Source organism: Garra rufa, chromosome 3, assembly GCF_049309525.1.
Source record: "Garra rufa chromosome 3, GarRuf1.0, whole genome shotgun sequence".
NCBI lineage: Eukaryota > Metazoa > Chordata > Actinopteri > Cypriniformes > Cyprinidae > Garra > Garra rufa.
Genome location: NC_133363.1, coordinates 43,591,622 through 43,611,841, shown reverse-complemented (window position 1 = coordinate 43,611,841; position 20,220 = coordinate 43,591,622). Strand labels below are relative to the sequence as shown.

Genomic DNA, 20,220 nt, shown 5'->3' with positions numbered 1-20,220 from the left:
ACAAAACATGCTCACTCTGTGTATTTTTGAGATTTACTGTGTTGAGTAAAGTTTCCTGTCTTTCCTGTCTCGCTCAAGATGAGGGTGAGTACTGTGAGGTGTCAGTACAAAAACATTCCATCTTTCCAAACTTCATTTTTTGTTTAACCACATTTACGTCTTGTTCATTTGTTTTGCAGTTTTTCATTTGTGTTCAGCACTGTGACAATTACTCTCTGGCTTGATTTGTTTTAAAACAAAATTCATTTTAGACGTTCAGTTATTGCAGCATGCCGCCCATGTATTGTTTCCAGGCCTCGTCAAACATTAGTTAAGTTGTGTGTTGTGTGTTTAGGCACTGAGTGGGTCGACCCTGAGGATCCTACTGTGATCGCCGAAACTGAGTTATTGGGCGCTGCGGCCTCAATCGAAGCAGCAGCCAAGAAACTTGAGCAGCTCAAACCAAGAGCCAAACCAAGGGTAATGTTACATGCTTGATACTCTCATATGCAACTGTTACAAAAGGTTCAAATGCTCACTGACGCTCCAGAAGGAGAAACAATGCATTAAGACCAGGGGGTGAAAACTTTTTGAATTTGAAGATCAGGGTAAATTTCACTTAATTTGTCTTCCAGGAAACGTAAGTAGCTTCTGAAGTGCAGTACTAAATAATAAAAATATATTTAGGCAAAATAAGAAAAATGTACACATCTTCATTCTGTTCAAAAATTTACTTAATGCATTGTGTTTCTTTCTGAAGCATCAGTGAGCGTTTGAACCCTTTGTAATAGTTGCATATGAGTCCCTCAGTTGTCGTCGGTGTGAGAAGATGGATCTCTAAATCATACAGTTATTGTTGAAAAGGGTTTAAATACACAAAAATGCTGAAAAACCACACAATTTTTTGGACCTGAAGGATTTTTCTGAAGAACAGCAGGCAGTTTAACTGTTCAGGACAAACAAGGGACTCATGAACAACTATCACTAAACCAAAAAAAAAAAAAAAAACACAGCTGTGGATCATTCAGGAAAACAACACAGTATTAAGAATCAAGTGTATGTAAACTTGAGCGGGATCATTTCTTATAAATTCAGCTCTTGTTTTCTCTGGTCTATGTGTAAACATCTTTTTTGTGAAATATCTTATTCAGGCTAGTACTAAATAAAGCATAACATGTGGTTTGTATGATCCCTTTGATTTTGGTACACTTTTGACTTTAACTGTGTATGTCTGTAAAATGAAGGAATTCCAAAATGCAACAATAAATTGCTTGTGTGTATACATACTTGGCCAATAAAACATATTCTGATTAAACATAGCTATGATTAGGTGTAGCATGTAGTAGAGGCCAAAAGATTGCACTAAGCAACTTAAAAAGAACTGCAAAACTGGGTCAAGTGAGCTGAAGTTATATATTTTTTTTCCTTGATACAAAATTCCTTAATTTTCCAAATGTTTTGTAATTTGCCCTTTTTTAACCACAGCTATATACAGTATTACACAGGGAGACATTTTCTTATTAACTCTTCAAGATGTTACAACTGCATTTCATTTTTTTTTTCTGTTTTTGCAGCAAGCTGATGAGAGTTTAGACTTTGAAGAGCAAATACTTGAGGCAGCCAAATCTATCGCTGCAGCCACCAGCGCTCTTGTTAAATCAGCTTCAGCAGCTCAAAGGGAACTTGTAGCCCAGGGCAAGGTAAGAAAACAGCGTGAGCTGTGAAAAATGTTTATTAATCAGTCTGTAAAACGATTATTAATAGGAGCCATTTCTTGAGTTTTTCATTTACTTAGTTTTGTAGAAAAATAATACCCATCTTGTTCCTTCCTGAAGGTGGGAGCCATACCTGCCAATGCTGTGGATGATGGACAGTGGTCCCAAGGATTAATATCTGCTGTAAGTTCTTAAGCATTAAAGGATTAGTTCACTTCCAGAAATCCAGAAAAAAATTCCTGATAATTTACTCACCCCCATGTCATACAAGATGTTCATGTCTTTCTTTCTTCAGTTGTAAAGCAATTAAGGTTTTTGAGGAAAACATTCCAGGATTTTTCTCCATATAGTACACTTCAATGGGGATCAGTGGGTTGAAGGTCCAAATTGTAGTTTCAGTGCAGCTTCAAATGGCTCTACATGATCCCTGCCTAGGAATATAGGTCTAGTCTAGTGAAACGATTGGTAGTCTTCTACCAATAAATTTAAATTTATATAGTTTTTAACCACAAATGCTTGTCTTGCACTAGTTTGATTACTGTGTAAACACACATGCATGACGTAGGTGGAAGAACCAACCCAGTGTTTACAAAGCGATCATGCAAAGAAAGTCAAACGCCTTTTCACCCTACCCTACCTTTGTAAAACAAAGTACACAGACAAAGAACTAACTGCACGTGACTTTCCTAGCCTGATTATGTAATGTGAAAGACGCGCAGAGCTAGTGCAAGATGAGCATTTGTGGTTTAAAAGTATATACATTTTTATTTTTTTTAAGCAAAATATTGAATCATTTCCATGAATTAGTGTTAATTTCGTCACCTATTTTTAATTTAGTCTTAGTCTTAGTCTTGTGCCAAATGTCCTTGTTAGTTTTAGTCATATTTAGTCATTCACATATCTTTTTTTGTTAGTCAAGTTTTAGTCGACTAAAAGTCTCGTCATTTTAGTCTAGTTTTAGTCAAAAGAAAACTCAAGGTATCTTAGTCAAGTTTTAGTCGACTAAAAGTCTTTTAATTTTAGTCTAGTTTTAGTCAAAAAAGAACTCAATATATTTTAGTCTAGGTTTAGTCAAGAAATTGTAGTCTTTTTTTAAAATAACACATTATTACTGAGATTATTACCAAAGACTATAGAATACCCTTAAAGGTCCACTGAAGTGCCTTGAAACACGCAGCGTTATTCTATGTGGTGACGTACTTTTAACTGAAACAAAATCATATCGCCCAGCCCCGCCCACTTATTTTGAATAGCCAATAGCGTTCCATTAATATCTGCTGGGCCAGAGCCGTGAGCTCGGTAAAGCCGCATTTGTAGCTTATGACAGCCACAGTCTAATAAATTACCCCACAGATTCAATATGAAACTCTTGCTAAAACAAAATAGTGATCATAATCATGCTGAGGCTGTGTAGTTTAATACATGCCGATCGCACATATGAGCGCATATGATCTGCTCCGTGTATTGCGTCTTTGTGTAGGGGGCGGGACAATACGGACTCTAGAGAGCATTTGATTGGACAGAACGTTTGATGAGAAACTGAAGTGCACGGTGATATCATCAAAATCGTTGATTCATATAGACCATTTCAAGGATGTAAACAATAACAAGCGCGTTGGAACGTTACTGCGCATGTCCGGTCCTGAAACATTTCCGGTAGCGCTATTTCTCCGATCTGTCAATAGGAACACATTCTTTTAAAATCTAGCGAAAAAGCTAGTTAAGGTAAAAAAGCTGCTCATTAACTAATCGATGCTGCGTGCGTGTACACGGGAGATTGCTAAAAGCATATCACATGAACTGAAATATTGTGAACATTTATTCGTACGATGTCATCAGTTTGAAGCAAGCAGTGCAACTTACTTCATGTTTTGTTCCCAAGATATCCGGAGGTTGTTCGTGATTAATTTACTTGCATTGCGTGGTCAGTCTGTATTTGTGTTTAAATATTTGTTTTCATTAGTACATTACTTTTCACAATACATATCGTTCCAAACAACGCTAAATGTATGCTATTAAACTAAGCGCTCGATGCTATTATTACTTGTTGAATTCATTTCAACATGTGTTCAACGTTAGTTTGGTCAAGTTAATTGCTGTGGAACAGTGCAAGTGGAGGGTATGAATGCTCCGAGTCATCATGTGATCACAAATAAACAAGATCGTCGCAATTCAATGCTGGCTAACGTGTTTTACATAAACCTGTATATCTGCAGATTAATAAATGCACACACAAACACACATAAAGCATTCATATATGTTTTTATGCACGTATTTACTGTTCACACCCACACAAATTATATATATATATATATATATATATATATATATATATATATATTCATGTGAAAATGAATACTGGTGTAATGTAAAGGCTGATGCTAATTCAGCTTTGCACAACATATTTTTTATAATAGAAATCATTTAAATAATTAATCATGTTAATAAACATAAAATACTTATTTCAAAAACATAAAAAAACTACTTTGTCCAAACTTTTGACCAGTACTGTATATAAACAAAAAGCATTCTCTCACTTTCAACTGTTTTTTTTTCCAGCACATGTATTGATATGTAAATATTTGTATGAACATAAAATGCTTCAACAAATGAAACAACAACAACTGAAACAACATTTGAACTGAAATGGAGAACAAAGGGGGAACAAATATCAAAAGCAGCAGTCTGTATCTGGCCTGGTCATCAGTCGCTTTAAGTACTACACTAAATTACTGAATACTACACTCAAGTTCTCAATCACATCTGGGTGTTGATATGGTCAGATGTGGTTTGTCACTGCAGGATGATCAGCTGTCCTTGGGTGTCTACAGATGATGGCTCTCCTTACACTGCCTTCTCAGATTTGGTGACCCTTCTGTATTTCTGCAACTGTTTACATCAGTTTAGAATACTTTCTAGAAAACAAAACAAAGGATATTAGCCATCATTATGAAAATGTATATAACATTTAACCAATTCTATGGGAATTACAGGGAGCTAACAAATTTCAGTATTACACTGTATTGTCAGATTTAGTGACCCTGCTGCATATTTACAACTGCTTACATCAAAATGCTTCCTAGACTAAGAAACAAATGATATTAGAAATCACCTGTATAAATTTTGTTTACATTATATAAGGATAAAAGTAGAAAAACAATTATTTAATATAATGCACAATATAAAAAAATAATAATGCTATTATTGCTTAATACGTCAGTACATCTTGGAATTAACATTACCAAAGCTTATGTGATGGAAAATAATATTTACCATAATCATTACGTTTTGTAAACTACTGCCGTTAACTGTTGCACAATACGACATTCACGTACTTCCATGTTACTCACTGCATTTGTCAACTGACAAAATAACTAGACGACTAATATGAATTTAACCCACATAACACTTAGCAATAAAACAGAAATAAAACAGAAATAAAAAACTTGCCTTTTTTCATTAACGTTACACACGAAAGCTAGATGCATATGTAAACAATGACAAAATGCTACTTTAAATTATGCAGCATCATACTTGAAGAGTTAACGTAAAGATATACAAATAAACCGATTAATTAAAAACGATATTTACTTGCCTGAATCGAAATGTGCGCTGTATATCCTAGAGTTGCTTGTTGTTATCCAGCCTTCTCCTTCACTGCCGCAACACGGGTACGTTTCGCGGAAATCTACCGTTAAACACGTCTCAGAATGTTAGTACCGCCCCAGAGGGAGCACACAACCACCGAACGACAAGGATCTAATTTTAATTTAGACATTTAAGCAGGATGTTTGTATATATATGACCGCAATCCCACTGTTCATAAAGCGCTTCTCGCCATTGTTTTGAATGCGCTGGATCACTAACCGGAAACGTCCTGGGACCAACGACGTCACTTCCTTAAGCCGCCGAATAGCGCTTGAAATGGTCTATTGGCGGAAGTGACGAGGCTGTAAGTTTTGATTGCCCATATCTTGTAAACGCGAATTTTGTCGTTGTTTTGAAGCACACTAGACTATAGATAATCTTAAGGGTAATATATTCATACTAAAAGCCAAAAAACTTTAATTTTGATTTCAGGGGGACTTTAAAGGGACTTTATTCTAGCGGACCCCTGAGAGTGAGTTTTTTTTAAGCGACCGTTATTTTAGAACGTTCGTCCTTATTGTTTCCATGGCGACGCATCAAGCTTGTCACGTGTCACAACACAGACACAATAACACTGTATGACAGATAGATCGCTTTTATTTCGTTTTTACTTTTTTATCCAAAATACTCACACACTTGCTTACCATGCCATGAACTATCTAATATTCCGATTCACAAATATGTGTGAATTAGTATGTTTTGTACTTTAAAACCCTATATAAATGATCTGGGTCGTAATCTGTAACGTGAGATGGGCGCGGCCATGTTTGTTCGCGCTGCCGTTCAGACTCAGAGAGTCCTGTCAGCCGTATTTACAGCACATATACATTCATCCGTTTCTCCCGAAATACATGCAAGTAAGTGGCTGGTGAACTGGAAGAGGAATAGAGTGAACTTTTTAGTTACTAAGCCTATGTGTATGTGATATGAATAAAACACATCGGCAAATTATATTTGAATAGATTGTTATTTGCTGCTTCCATAGACCTATGTGTGTATTTTACAAACTCTAAATGTCTCCTTTTACTACTACTTATGTGTATTTAAATGTCTGAAACCTAAAATAAGCGTTATGTGGTTAAAAACACTGCATAGTTGTGATTATATGACAAGAGCAGAGCTGGTCCGTCTCTGGCTCAGCGCCAGCCAGCGCGCCAAAGCGCAGTTTGAATATTTTAAAGCCGTAACAGCTGATGAAAAAGCAGAGACGATTGTAGACGAAAATGAAGAGAGATTTTATCTTAGTTTTTATTTTATGCAAAACATTTTCGTCTCGTCTTTTTTCGTCAACAATAATGCATGTTAATTTAGTCTTAGTCAGCGTTTTTGGACAGTGGTGCAGTCTTGTCATCGTCTCGTCTTAGTCATGAAAAAAAAGGTCGTTGACGAACATATTTCGTCTCGTCTCGTCTGACGAAATTAACACTACCATGAATGTCTTGAATGACGTGGGGGAGAGTAAATTATCAGGAAATTTTTATTCTGGAAGTGAACTCTTTAAATAATCACAATAAAATGTCATCATGTTATATTCCTGTATGACTTCTCTGTTTTATTTTCACTGTTATAGGCACGCATGGTTGCCGCAGCCACCAGTAACCTCTGTGAGGCAGCGAACGCGTCAGTCCAAGGTCACGCCAGTGAAGAAAAGCTCATCTCTTCTGCCAAACAAGTGGCTGCTTCCACTGCACAGCTTCTGGTGGCGTGCAAGGTTAAAGCTGAGCAGGATTCAGAGGCTATGAGAAGGCTACAGGTATATAACATTACATAAAGAAAAAAAAAAGACTACATTGATTTTGATATTTTAAATAGTAGCTGCTCTTTACATGTTCACATATAAACTAAGACTTATATTACTGCCTTCATTGAACATATATTTCATAGGCATATTTCTTTCTTCTCTGTGTTATCTACAGGCTGCAGGCAATGCTGTGAAACGGGCTTCTGACAGTCTAGTCCGAGCAGCCCAGAAAGCTGCTTTCAACAAGGCGGATGATGATAATGTTGTGGTCAAGACCAGGTTTGTTGGAGGAATTGCTCAGGTAAGATTTCTGAATTCTGAATTTGAATAATTATGATTATTATTTGTATTTTAAGATTATACTCTCACATATTAGCTTCATTCAGTTTATTTCATTTGTGTTATGCTTTGTCTGTTTGGCTCAGATTATTGCTGCTCAGGAGGAGATGTTGAGAAAGGAGAGGGAGCTGGAAGAGGCTCGTAAGAAGCTGGCACAGATCAGACAACAGCAGTACAAGTTCCTGCCAAGTGAACTCCGAGAGGATGAGGACTAAACATGAATGCTGGCTTCCCTTTGGTCAAATTCTCCACCATTTGATTATTGCCTTCAGGACACAGATGAATTTCTCTATAGTGCAGTCCATACGACACCTACTGAACTGATGAAGGGTTATTGATTCAGTTGACTGGATTGTGAATTTTTAACTATTTAAACTCTTGAACATTTCAAACAACGACCGTCTCGTCTCTTTAACCGTGAATGTGTTCATGCCTCCTCCACACCCTCATGAAGAAGCTTTGAATATCTGGCATGAATCTGAACTTGTGAATGTGTGCATGAAGATTTTGGAAGCAATTTCTGTGTGCTCAGAACAGCCTGGATTACATTTTTGGGATCGGAGTGTTGCGAAGGAAATAAATGAACTCAGTCTCAGTCATTAAAATAAAGCGTTTTATGGTTTCAAACTAAGTCAAGAGGGAAACTGAATGTTAGAGACTCCAGTTGAATGTTTAACATTTGTACATTTGTAATGGTGAGATACATTTTATATGCTTCACTTTCATTGCTTCGAAGTTCACAAAGTATACAAATAATGGATATTTATGTAGACAAATGTGCGTAAATGTGCAATGTAAAACAAAACCACTCGGAATAAGAGTCTAAAATACATAATTTTTCTTGCTGCCCATACGCTTTGAGACACTTTTATGACTGGATGTAGCGATTGATGCTATTAACCTCAGAAGTACTGTGGAAGTTCCGCCTCTAACCCCCTAAAACCTTCAAAAATTTGACGTTATATCATAGCAAAAAATTTCTTACAAGGATGAAATCCAAATACTGAATGTATGTTCAATTATAATAGAATCTGAAAGGACAGGTCTGAATGAATGTGCTGCACTTTACTTTATGTAGAGCCAGACATGCTTTAAGAGTGACTTTTCTTCTCATATTTACAGTATTTTACAGTGATGTTTGTAGCTGCTTTTATTTTCTCTTCATTATATCTGAAGCCTTATTCTCTAGTGTGTCATTTTTATGCTTGTATTTTGGTCAACCCTGGAAATCATAGTCTGTTCTCAGTGCTTTATTGCTTTGCCACAGCAGCTCTTCTGTCTCTGGTTTTATGTCCGTTTAGTTTCAGTGCCTTAGTTTATCACTGTCGAAAGAACGTATCAGTTCTCTGACTGTAGGAGACGAGATCAGGTGTTTATATTCTGGCTTGCATTCACCATCGTGTGCGTGTTGAAGCTGAGTTGCTGCTAATCTGTTACTACTTTTGTGCTCTATGATGCTCAAAGTTGGAATGGTACAAGTTGGAGTTGGAAATTACTGCAACAAGTGGCCTGTGAATCTCACTTTAAGCAGTTCCCCCTTTAGCTCTAGAGATCTGCGTGGAAAGTGTCTGTCTGCTTCATGTTGCTGTAAATGTATATGGCTTGTATACACAAATGTATGACTGTATGTTAATACAGCACACTTTTGTACTGCATTTTCTTGTGCATGCTCCATTACATTTAATGGCAGAGTTGGAGAGTGATCAATGTTGCCAGTTCATGCATTGTAGAAGAGTCTAAATTTTGACTTGAAAGTCCTGAAAGTGACTCCACACATTTTGAGAAAACCAGTCGACTTGTTTATTTGTGGGTGTCTTGGAATGATTGCCTGTAAGAGCATTGCAGTACGTTATATATGTAAAGCATCTGCCTATATGGAAGAACATTTTAACTTAAAATAAAGGGTTTCAATGTATAGTTCGCTTTATATGATGTTTATATGGAATGTTTTTCTTGTACCTTGACCTTGTACCTGTCAATTCTTATTTTTAATTTTTCCCTTTTATATGACCCTGGACCACAAAACCAGTCTTAAGTAGCATGGGTATATTTGTAGCAATAGCCAAAAATACATTGTATGGGTCAAAAGAAATCATTACGATATTAGTTAAAGGTCATGTTCCATAAAGATGTTTTGTGAATTTTCTATCATAAATTTTTGATTACTAATATGCATTGCTAAGAACTACTTTTGGACCACTTTAAAGACGATTTTCTCAATATTTTTCTTTTTTTGCACCCTCAGATTCCAGATTTTCAAATAGTTGTATCTCAGGAAAATATTGTCCTATCAAACCATACATCGATGGAAAGCTTATTTATTTCAGATGATGTGCAAATCTCAATTTTGAACAATTGACCTGTATTTTGTAGTCCTGGGTCACATATATGGTATATTGGAGAATTCATTTTTGCAAAAAGAAAAAACATTTTATTCCATCATTGAAGTTGTATATTACAGAAACACTTGTTTATTATATTAAATTAAATATTAAATTAACAAGAGCTTGTGGCAAAATGCCCCATAAATTCAAGACAAATTTGCAAAAAATGCCCCTGCACAATTAAACAATGTATTACAGCTGTCGGGGTTAAAATTCAATGTGAAAATGAATGAAAACTGTCATTTCGCTAAATTAGGTTACATTTATATTAGCTCACACTGCTTCAGAATTCTTTTACGCGCTGTTTTGTGCAGCGTTGAGCCAAGTTACCAATCAAACGCGTGTCTGTTCAATTTAGGACCGCATTGGCCAATCAGAGGCGCTTAGATCAGTCAGCGCTGAAACGCCGGAACCGTTTTTGAGCGTGCCGTGCAAGTTCCCGAATTCTCCCATCATAAACACAGGGCAGACACGATGTAAAATATTAATTTCCTGTTATAGCTTTTAGTGATCATAACGGGAGTTTTAGCATAACTTGCGCTAGTAACGTCATAGATCGACATGTTTGTCTGTGAAGACAGAATGGGACGTGCCCAAAATGCAACAAATTTTATATTGTTTTCTGTATCGATATTAATAACCATTATTACAATATAAAGAGCAATAATATACAATAACGATTTTTGTCATAATATTGCAGCCCTATGAACTCAATGAACTAAAATTGTATCATTTAGATACAGATAAAGAGTTTATTGTTATTGACAACAGTTTAAAATATTGATAAAAGTAATCGGGTAAATTTAAGCATTTGACATTGAAGACAACATATTATGGTGAATATAATAATAAGGTGGTTATACAAATTGCCCTCACTAATAAAAAAAATGGTCTTTTATCCTCTTTAATCATTTTGAATGTGTGATGTGTACAACAATAAGAATTTATGGATACTTTGTTAAGCATTATATTATTATTCACATTGATACTTTTTATTCATACAGTTTAAAGTTACATTTTTAAACACATTTTAACATGTAAATAGAGGGAAACATACTGGAAAGTTTAGAGTCATAGAAAAGTAGTATTTATAAAACAGTTGGAAACTATAACTGCTTGCTATTAAAATCATTTAAAATGTGTTAAAATAAGTTCATTTACATGAAAATCAAATACATACTTTCAGTATTAGTTTTGAGGCAAGGAGTAATAACCTTTTCAGCTTGAGTCTGTATTAATGTTCTACGCCGTCATCTGTAAGTATATGCAGTCTCAATTTAGAAGGTTATAAATCTCTAGGATGCCAAATAGAATCAACTTTGCCTTGTATGTACCTTCTCCACTTCTTCCCCATATAGTAATGCTTTGTGATATTTACATGCATTTAAAGGTACTTACTTTGCATCTCAGTGATTTGTTAAATGACTGACAAACACCCATTTAAAGTCTCACTCATTTAGAGCATGTACTCAGTGTCCTGTTTCTGTCTGCAGTTTTGCTGTTATTCTGAGCTATTCTTTACGATTGTGAACTGAGATGGGGTAATCTGGCACTATGGATCAACTCAATATGACAGTAATGCAGTAAGTTCAGACTGACTGCCCCTTTAAGCCATTGGGCATGGGGGTAGGGCAGAGGTGGTATGTCTTAGTCAGCATGAGGGTATGGGGCTATATTGGGTGGGATCACATACTCTGGGAGGTGCTAATATTAGGCCCCTGTGGGGAGATGGTCATAGCAGATATGCATGTTTAAAGATTTACAGTTGGTACAATTAGACTTGCAATTGGTTTGGCAAGTCGAACTGTCAAATTGCCTCAAACAGTAGATGTTTGCAAACAGAGGTTTCAAGCATTAGTCTGTATGATTTCCGTGGGAGAGAGGAGAAGATGGTGAGAAGTAAACACATTGTTTATGGTTATATATTATATGTGTGATATTTCTTGTGCCAAAATAATGGAGTTTATGATTATTTAAATCCATTACACCATAAGCTCTACTCTCTCCAGCACACATACTTTTATTTTGAATCTCAGTAAACAGATTATAACCTAGTTTTACCAGTTTTCATTAGTACTACATTTTAATTTCGCTGTAAACTAATTCAGATTATATTGCTCCAAATTGCTGTATTCAAATGATCAAATGATACAAAATAGTCATACCAAAGCTATAGTCTGTTTAGCAGCATTCAAAAAATCTTGAAGTCGAATCAAAAGCATTTATCAGGTTGAGGTGCCAGGCGTAAGTGCGTCGTTGAAAGGTTTTCCTCAAGAGGAAGCTTTGCACGTCTACTTGAATGTCTCTTGCTATAACATGTTAGTTTGATCATTCTAAAAAAGACTAACTGCAGAAAGCAGTGAGCAAAAGAAACATGAAGAACATTTTCCCTGATTAACCTTTAACATTGATGGAAACTTTGCATTGCATGCAAGGTTCTCTATAGTGGCAAAAGTTTCTTGAGAGTAATAAAATATTGTACACACTAAGAAAATTGTTCTTTTATAAACTGTTCATAGAAAGGTTCTTTGGGGAACCAAAAATTGTTCTTCTTTCCTGCAAAACCCCATTTGGAACTGTTTTATTAAAAGAGTAAAGGTTATTATAATGTGTCTCAAGGCAGTGTATATAATAGGATTATTCATAGAGAAACAATTTAAAGTGCATGTTTTTTCCTTACGCATTTAAAATGCTTAATGTGAGACCATGAAAGCAGAGAAAAGTATCCATGTTACATATATTCCATGGATATTATAATTCATTACTATAACAGCACTAGTACAATGAGCACAAGTACAACTTAAGTACACATAGTTAATTACTTTTGTAATACACAATGATAAAAACACTGTTGTGTGATTCCACATTAAGGTTAGTTGTGTGTGTAGCAAAGCTAGTCTTACTAAAGCTAAGAAGGGACTGTGGCAGGTGCTTCCTTCAGGAGGGGAAGGGTAAAAATAACCTCCTGGAGAAAAGTTCATGGTGTGGGAATGTGAGAGTATAAGAAATTAAAATTGAGGGCAAACACCTCAGCTTTGAAGAAAGACTGTATCTTATGATCTTCTTACCCCAAAACACCTTTAGATTATGACTGTTGTGAAGGTAAAACTAATATGAAGTAAACCAACTGTTCTAACTTGCAAGTATAAGACATCTGAACCTAAGTAACCTCAGTCCCAAGTGAAAATTTATTAAATGATGTAGCAAAGCTCAAATAGAGGCGTTACATGGGGTTTGTATCTTCGCGGCATGGCCGACAGCTGTAGCTGTGCCACACGACACGTCGTTGTGATTCCAAGAGATTTGGGGGTTTTACCGCGGTCGATTAAAGCCAGCACGGTGCTTGGCAATGAATACAAGCGTGCTGAGAGATTGCTGTTCAACAGCCACCGTATCTAAAGCTCTTCAGATTATGAACAATGCCTGAGGGACTCGTTGACATGCCTCTCAGACTGACCCACAGATAGTAACGCCTTCTCTTAAGATAATCACTTTCATGAGCCCCTCGTGTGCTGTATAAAATCAATCGATTTTTTCTCTGTAATGACTTATACTTTTCTTTGTGAGTTTATAAGGGGGAAAAGCCATCGTTTTATTTAGCCAGTCCAACATTATAAATTGGGGTTCGCATAATCAGCGTTTTGCATCAATTGGACAACGTGTAAATTGCTTTCCGGACAGTTTTGCTCCTGTTCACCCATTTTTTCCCCAGGTTCAGGGTGTTAGAAATAGGAACACGGCCCCCTTGTAAGACGTCTTGACCCTCAGATCCCATATATAGGCATTTCAATGGTCAAATGTCTGAGGGCAGCGAATCGCCGTCCAGATCCTTAAAAAAAGACGCGACGCAGGAGGAACCGCTATGGGCCCTTCCCAAAAAAGTATTGGGTGTCTTGCGGAACTCCTCAGGCTCCTGTGAAGGCACATATTTGACAGCCTACAGCGAGACCAGCTCGCACTCCAGCTCAGCGTTCAGTTCAGCTCAGACGCTCTTCGCCTCTCTCAGTCCAGTGTTTGGTGCGACCACCCATACACAAACGCAGCCATGGATGCCATTAAGAAGAAGATGCAGATGCTCAAGCTCGACAAGGAGAATGCCTTGGACAGAGCAGAGCAGGCTGAGGCCGATAAGAAGGGAGCAGAGGACAGAAGCAAGCAGGTTGGACATAAATCCGGCGGCTCTTTGCACTTTCATACATCAGACTTTACATAGTCTGCTTTTATTTTCACAGCTACTCTATTTCTAGTTTTATTTTAAACCTTTTAATAAGCTTTTCTATTTTATTTTATCTTATTTTAATTTTACTTTAACTTTTTTTTAAATATAAAATGTCTCACTACTACAGTAGACCATTTGTTGCATAGGCCTGCATGGTTAAGTGACATTATGAAAGCTGTTAATTGAACAAATAATGCATGGTTGTAAACGCAGCTGGCAGCTGTTCTTGTCTCTCTTCATGTGTATTGACACACGTGTGCTTCCTGTAGCTCGAGGATGACCTGGTTGCACTGCAGAAGAAGCTGAAGGCAACTGAGGATGAGTTGGACAAATACTCTGAAGCCCTTAAGGATGCACAGGAGAAGCTGGAGCTGGCTGAGAAGAAAGCTACCGATGTAAGCATTCATTGGCACTTAGGGTCTCCCGTCTGCTAGACAGACAGTCTGTTTAACTTATCATATAGCCTACACCTGATTTAATATTTACCATTACGACAATGTTTTGTCCGACTAAACTTTATCAGCACCTGCAAAACATAGTCTTTTAAAAGGACACAGGACATTCTTAAGTGTATTTACACCACCTGGTGAACGAATACCAAGACACAGATGGGAAAACAGTCTTGCCATGTGTACAGTTGCAGGAGAGAGTATGCAAACGGCGAGTTAAATTTAGCTGTGCGCTTTATAAGGAAAGCGTCTGGGGGTTCGTTTGCCCACCTACAAGCGTCTCAATAGTGTAGAATTTCACCTCACCCTTGCTGGATACTTAAGACTATGGGCGATCATCCATCAAGCTAGTTTGATAAACGATACAAACAATTATATTATCTAATAAAAAAAAGTAAATTAACAACAAACCACTACTTGTTAACTCAATATGATAAAATATGAATAGCCTATTATGTACATTGATGGCGTTTTTATTTTAATAATTATAAACTGAGAATTAATCACTGACCTTCAGAGAGGCAACTTCTGAAAGAATTTCTGTCAATAATTTTGTGGACGCAGTCCAAATAAGAAGCGTCTTGGCACGCCAAGTAGTTTTTGGCGCCCCTAGCGAATTAGCTAAACTTTAAAGACTTCTAAACTATTTCTAAACAAGTTTTACTGGATGAACATCTATTTAACGCACTTGTGTGACTAGCTTTTAACCTTTCTAATATTTCAAAAGCGATGGTTCATTCGAAATGAAGCCTGGAATAGTTTCACTTTGAAACATCCAACGCCAATGGATTGTCAATGGATTGTGCTCGACCTCTATTGCAGCAACATTTCACAAGATGGCGCTGTACGCCTAAACAATGGCACACAGTTAACAGGTTGCACAGAATTCAGTGCCCAAATGAGTGCAAAGAGCAACAAAGAGAAAAGAATAGACTTGAAAATAATATAAATGCATTATCAACAAAGGAGTTTTGCTAATCTAATTAATTAAATTATTATTTTTTTAAATACTAGGCCTACCCTTAATTTATGAACAGTACTCTTCCATTCAAAAAACGTACTGAAATTCTTCATGTAGTTTATAAACAGCTCAGGTGGTTTAAAAAAGATAATACAGCCTAGATCTATTGACTTCCGGTGTTTAATGAAGCATTACCAGTCACAGGCTGGTTGGGAATCAGGGTGGGCGACTTGCTTTACTGGAGCGCCGTTACACCCCGTGATACCCAATCTAAACAAACCGCAGAATTCGTGATGGCTGCTGGCACGGCGTACCTTGACGCTGTGAAAAAGAAAATTAGATCATTCCAACAACAAGCAGACGATGCTCAAAGCAGAATACAGAGACTACAGGAGCAGCTCGAGTCCGAGCGCGCAACCAGGCAATCTGTGAGCTTACCATAATGATTTAAGTGCATTAGCAGGCTAACTGCAACGCGTTTTCGCATCACATCACATCAGGAGGCGGAAAATGACAAGAAAATGACTCTAAATTTGTTTAAAAACGTTTTCAGTTAGAAAGTGAGCAATAATTGATTGTAAACTGGCGCTTAATAGATGCGTTTTGACAGGTGACGTCCTCCCATACTGTTTTTTAACAACGCGTTATTTTAATGATTTAATGTTTTCCAGAAATTTAAAGACGCTAGCTTTTGAATGTCGTGAAGTGTTGGTCATGCCTTATAAGTTCTAGAGATTTTTCTCCCGAAAGCGCTGTTTAAATCTGTGCATTTCTGTTAATAATGTAGCCCAGACGTGTTATTGCTTTGTGAACTCATTACTAGTTGTCTGTGCGCAGGCTGAGGGCGACGTCGCTTCCCTGAACAGACGTATCCAGCTGGTTGAGGAGGAGTTGGATCGCGCTCAGGAGCGTCTGGCCACTGCTCTGCAGAAGCTGGAGGAGGCTGAGAAGGCTGCTGATGAGAGTGAGAGGTGTGTGTGAAAAGTCATAGGATACTTTCTAGGGCTAGGGCACAAAACAGGCCATGAGACTCTTAAAAAAGGATTTCAAGTGCCAAGTAAAAAATATCAAGGTCAAATATATGGTTTTATTTTCCCATTACCCCCCTCTGAATACAGTTTAAAGCCATGGTATTAGATAAATATAAAAATTAAATAATTTAATTAAATTTTTTGGAGGTAATTAAAATTAGTAAAATATTATAGTTTTTATTACAGTGAGTTGAATATAAATTAATTTGATTTTCTCAAAAAAGTAAAATGGCAATGTATGATTTTAATTAGATATACAGTAGCAGAGAAGGCCAAAACTCTGACATACACTACCAGTCAAAAGTTTTTGAACAGTAAGATTTTTAATGTTTTTTTTTTTTAAGAAGAATCTTTTGCTCACCAAGCCTGCATTTATTTTATCTAAAATACAGCAAAACAGTACAATTTTAGAACTGTTTTCTATTTTAATATGTTCCTGTGATTTCAAAGCTGATTTTTTAGCATTATTGATCTAGTCACACAATCCTTTAGAAATCATTCTAATATTCTGATTTTGCTCAAAAAAAAGTATCTTCAAGTTTTTGAATGGTATAGTGTATAATGTTACAAAAGCTTTTTTATTTCAGATAAATTAGAATAAAAGAATGATTTCTGAAGGATCATGTGACACTGAAGACTAGAGTAATGATGCTGAAAATTTAACTTTAATCACAGGAATAAGTTACATTAAAATATTTATACACAACATATTTAACAATATTACTGCCTTTGTTGTATTTTGGATCAAATAAATGCAGGCTTGGTGAGCAGAAGAAACTTAAAAAATCTTACTGTTCAAAAACTTTTGACTGGTAGTGTAGGACAGACCAAAATTTCCCCATTTTAAGGGGGTTTTATAGATGCTATTTTGATGCTTAATCTAATTAAAGTTGACAGTTTATTAAACATATTCAGTAGGTGTCATGACTTTTAAAGAGTGATAACACTCAAACCCTTTCTCTCTCACTTTCTCTCTCTCAGAGGCATGAAGGTCATTGAGAACAGGGCCCTGAAGGATGAGGAGAAGATGGAACTGCAGGAGATCCAGTTGAAGGAGGCCAAGCACATTGCTGAGGAGGCCGACCGCAAGTATGAGGAGGTGGGTTTTCTCTTTCTTTCTTACTCTTATAAATTAGTATAGACAAAATTACCAATAAATAATTTCCAATAAACTATGTCTCACTCATGGAGAACACAATTGCATGTACACTTACAATGTTCCCTTTGTGATTGCACACAGGTGGCCCGTAAGCTGGTGATTGTTGAGGGTGAGCTGGAGCGTACTGAGGAGCGTGCTGAGCTTAATGAGAGGTAAAAACAAATTTAATACTTTAATCTTACTCTATGTATGTAATTCTTTTACTTACATTATTTTCTGTCACCCCCTCTCATAGCAAGTGCTCTGAGCTGGAGGAGGAGTTGAAAACTGTGACCAACAACATGAAGTCTCTGGAGGCCCAGGCTGAGAAGGTAAGCGTGTAAATGTTTGCAGATGTATTTATGTGTATCCATCTGTGTATACTTTCTGGTGTTTATAGACAGCCCTTTAATCCCTTTCCCTTTCTTTTCCATCTACAGTACTCCGCTAAGGAGGACAAATATGAAGAGGAGATCAAGGTCTTGACTGACAAGCTGAAGGAGGTGAGTTTATTCAGCCACCATCTTGTGTGTATGTGTGTGCATACATATAAGAAGTCCTGACATCTCTCTGTGTTTCAGGCTGAGACCCGTGCTGAGTTCGCTGAGAGATCAGTCGCCAAGCTTGAGAAGACCATTGATGATCTGGAGGGTATGTCAACTTGTACCACACTGTTTCTATTAGACACGGGTTAAATCCTTAGTTACGTAGTTACATCCTTAAAATATCAGGTGTTTCTGCTACAGTTAAATACCATTTAGGTATATGAAATATTATATTTTTCTTATTAAGAAAGGTAATTTCACTTCATTTCATTTCTGTTTACTGTTTTCCTAGTCTTTTATTTAGTTTGTCTCTCTCTGGCCATTTGTCATTGTTCGATCTGCCTTCTTCTCCCTTATTTTGCGTTTCTCCATTCTTTTCCATTCCTTCTCACTCAACACCCCTCCACCATTCTGGCCTTTAATTGGCTACTTTAGATGAATTGTATGCTCAGAAACTCAAGTACAAAGCCATCAGCGAGGAGCTGGACCACGCTCTCAACGACATGACCTCCATGTAACTATCACCACCTGTTATTCATGTTTGTGTATGAGAGTGTGTACACGTGTTTGGTTCGGAGGCATTTCAGGTTCTCCGTCTGATAATATAATACAAATTTCAGGTTTGATGAAGGATTTTAGACTTAATCACGTTTAAAGTTTAAATCCTGCATCAAGTAAACCTTTCTATTGACTTACTCAAAGATGAAACTACACACAATCACACTGTGTTTCATCTGGATTGCATGACGACTCTTTTTTTTATCTCTGGCATGCTCTTTTTTGTTTAATATCACCGTCTTCCTTGGTTTGAACTTATTTTTTCTTTTCTCATTTATTTCAACTTATTTTTAAATGTGAACATTTATGTTTACATTTTTTGCAACTTGCTAAATTATTCATATGTGAATAAAATCAATAAATCTCTGAATACCTGATGTAATCCTTTTCTCACATGCATGAACATACTGCGTGACTGAACGAATATATATATAAATTTATATATATATATATGTGCATTTATGTGACACTGGCCATCTTTTTATACCTTTTGCATGCCCTTTATTGTTTAATATCACCATCTTTCATTTTATTCAACTCGTTTTTTTTTTCTCCCCCTGCACAGTTAAATTTTTTACATCTCATCTCTGGCTCCGGGCACCATCTGAGCGGCAACTCCTTCATTTCCTCTGTGTTTCTCTATTTTTCTCTGCTGCCGCTTTTCTCCATCGCACTATTCTCAGTGGGGATGGAGCTCTCAGTTCTATAGTCCCATCACTTGTACAGAAATTTTTTGCTTTCTGTAAAATAAAACTTCCTCCCATCTCTGTAAGCTCCCCACTCCTTTCTCTCTTTAGTATGTCTTAACTCTTTTGATTTCATATGTCCTTAATTTATTGTCGAGAAGCTTGAATAAAGTCCAAAAAAAAGCTCCTTCTCATCACCTCATGTTGCTTCTCTCCTTGGCAGTTCACACCTGTAATTCTCCTATTCATACCATCACATTATACAGAACAGGTTCTGTGGCATTGTAAATATTGCATTCAAAGAAAGATCTTAGCATAAACTTTAGTAAACCATTTTCGGTAAATACTTTCAGAACTAACATCTTTCCCTTCATTTTCACTCTTCTCTTCTCTTCTCTTCTCTTCTCTTCTCTTCTCTTCTCTTCTCTTCTCTTCTCTTCTCTTCTCTTCTCTTCTCTTCTCTTCTCTTCTCACCAGACTCCCTCTATCAACAGCTCCAGAAAAACCAAGTCCTTTCACATGAGCTCAGTTTAGCACTCAATGAATTCTAACCTCACAATAGAATGAGAGAAAACCAAGGCAAACACTGAATATTACACTGTCTATTGTTTGTGTTGCACACAGCGTAACCAGTAATCTGTGATGACAGATAATCCATAATTTCATTATTCTATTACTGTTGATAAGTCAAGGATAAGAATATATTATAAAATGTTTGGATTTAAGGTGTATGGGTTGCGTCCGCATAAGTGACAAAAGCTACACTACCATACAAAAGTTTTTGAACAGTTAAGATTTGTAATGTTTTTTAAAGAAGTCTCTTCTGC

The 20,220-nt window shown here is 36.6% G+C and overlaps 2 protein-coding genes across 2 annotated transcripts in view; both read left to right on the top strand.

Moving 5' to 3' along the window:
* tln2a (talin 2a) overlaps positions 1 to 9,349 on the top strand; it is a 37,577-nt gene extending 28,228 nt beyond the window's left edge. The window contains exons 51-56 of the mRNA XM_073837124.1: positions 335 to 459; positions 1,554 to 1,679; positions 1,815 to 1,877; positions 6,913 to 7,095; positions 7,259 to 7,384; positions 7,509 to 9,349. Coding sequence (XP_073693225.1) covers positions 335 to 459; positions 1,554 to 1,679; positions 1,815 to 1,877; positions 6,913 to 7,095; positions 7,259 to 7,384; positions 7,509 to 7,637 — 752 coding nt within the window. The 3' untranslated portion in view covers positions 7,638 to 9,349. The remainder of the gene's footprint in view (positions 1 to 334; positions 460 to 1,553; positions 1,680 to 1,814; positions 1,878 to 6,912; positions 7,096 to 7,258; positions 7,385 to 7,508) is intronic.
* A 4,368-nt stretch (positions 9,350 to 13,717) lies between these two features.
* tpma (alpha-tropomyosin) lies at positions 13,718 to 19,590 on the top strand. Its single transcript, XM_073836213.1, has 10 exons — positions 13,718 to 13,965; positions 14,295 to 14,420; positions 16,273 to 16,406; positions 17,448 to 17,565; positions 17,707 to 17,777; positions 17,861 to 17,936; positions 18,045 to 18,107; positions 18,186 to 18,255; positions 18,585 to 18,663; positions 19,273 to 19,590. The coding sequence occupies exons 1-10, from the start codon at positions 13,852 to 13,854 to the stop codon at positions 19,274 to 19,276; spliced, it is 855 nt and encodes a 284-aa protein (XP_073692314.1). The 5' UTR covers positions 13,718 to 13,851; the 3' UTR covers positions 19,277 to 19,590.
* The last annotated feature ends 630 nt before the right edge of the window (positions 19,591 to 20,220 follow it).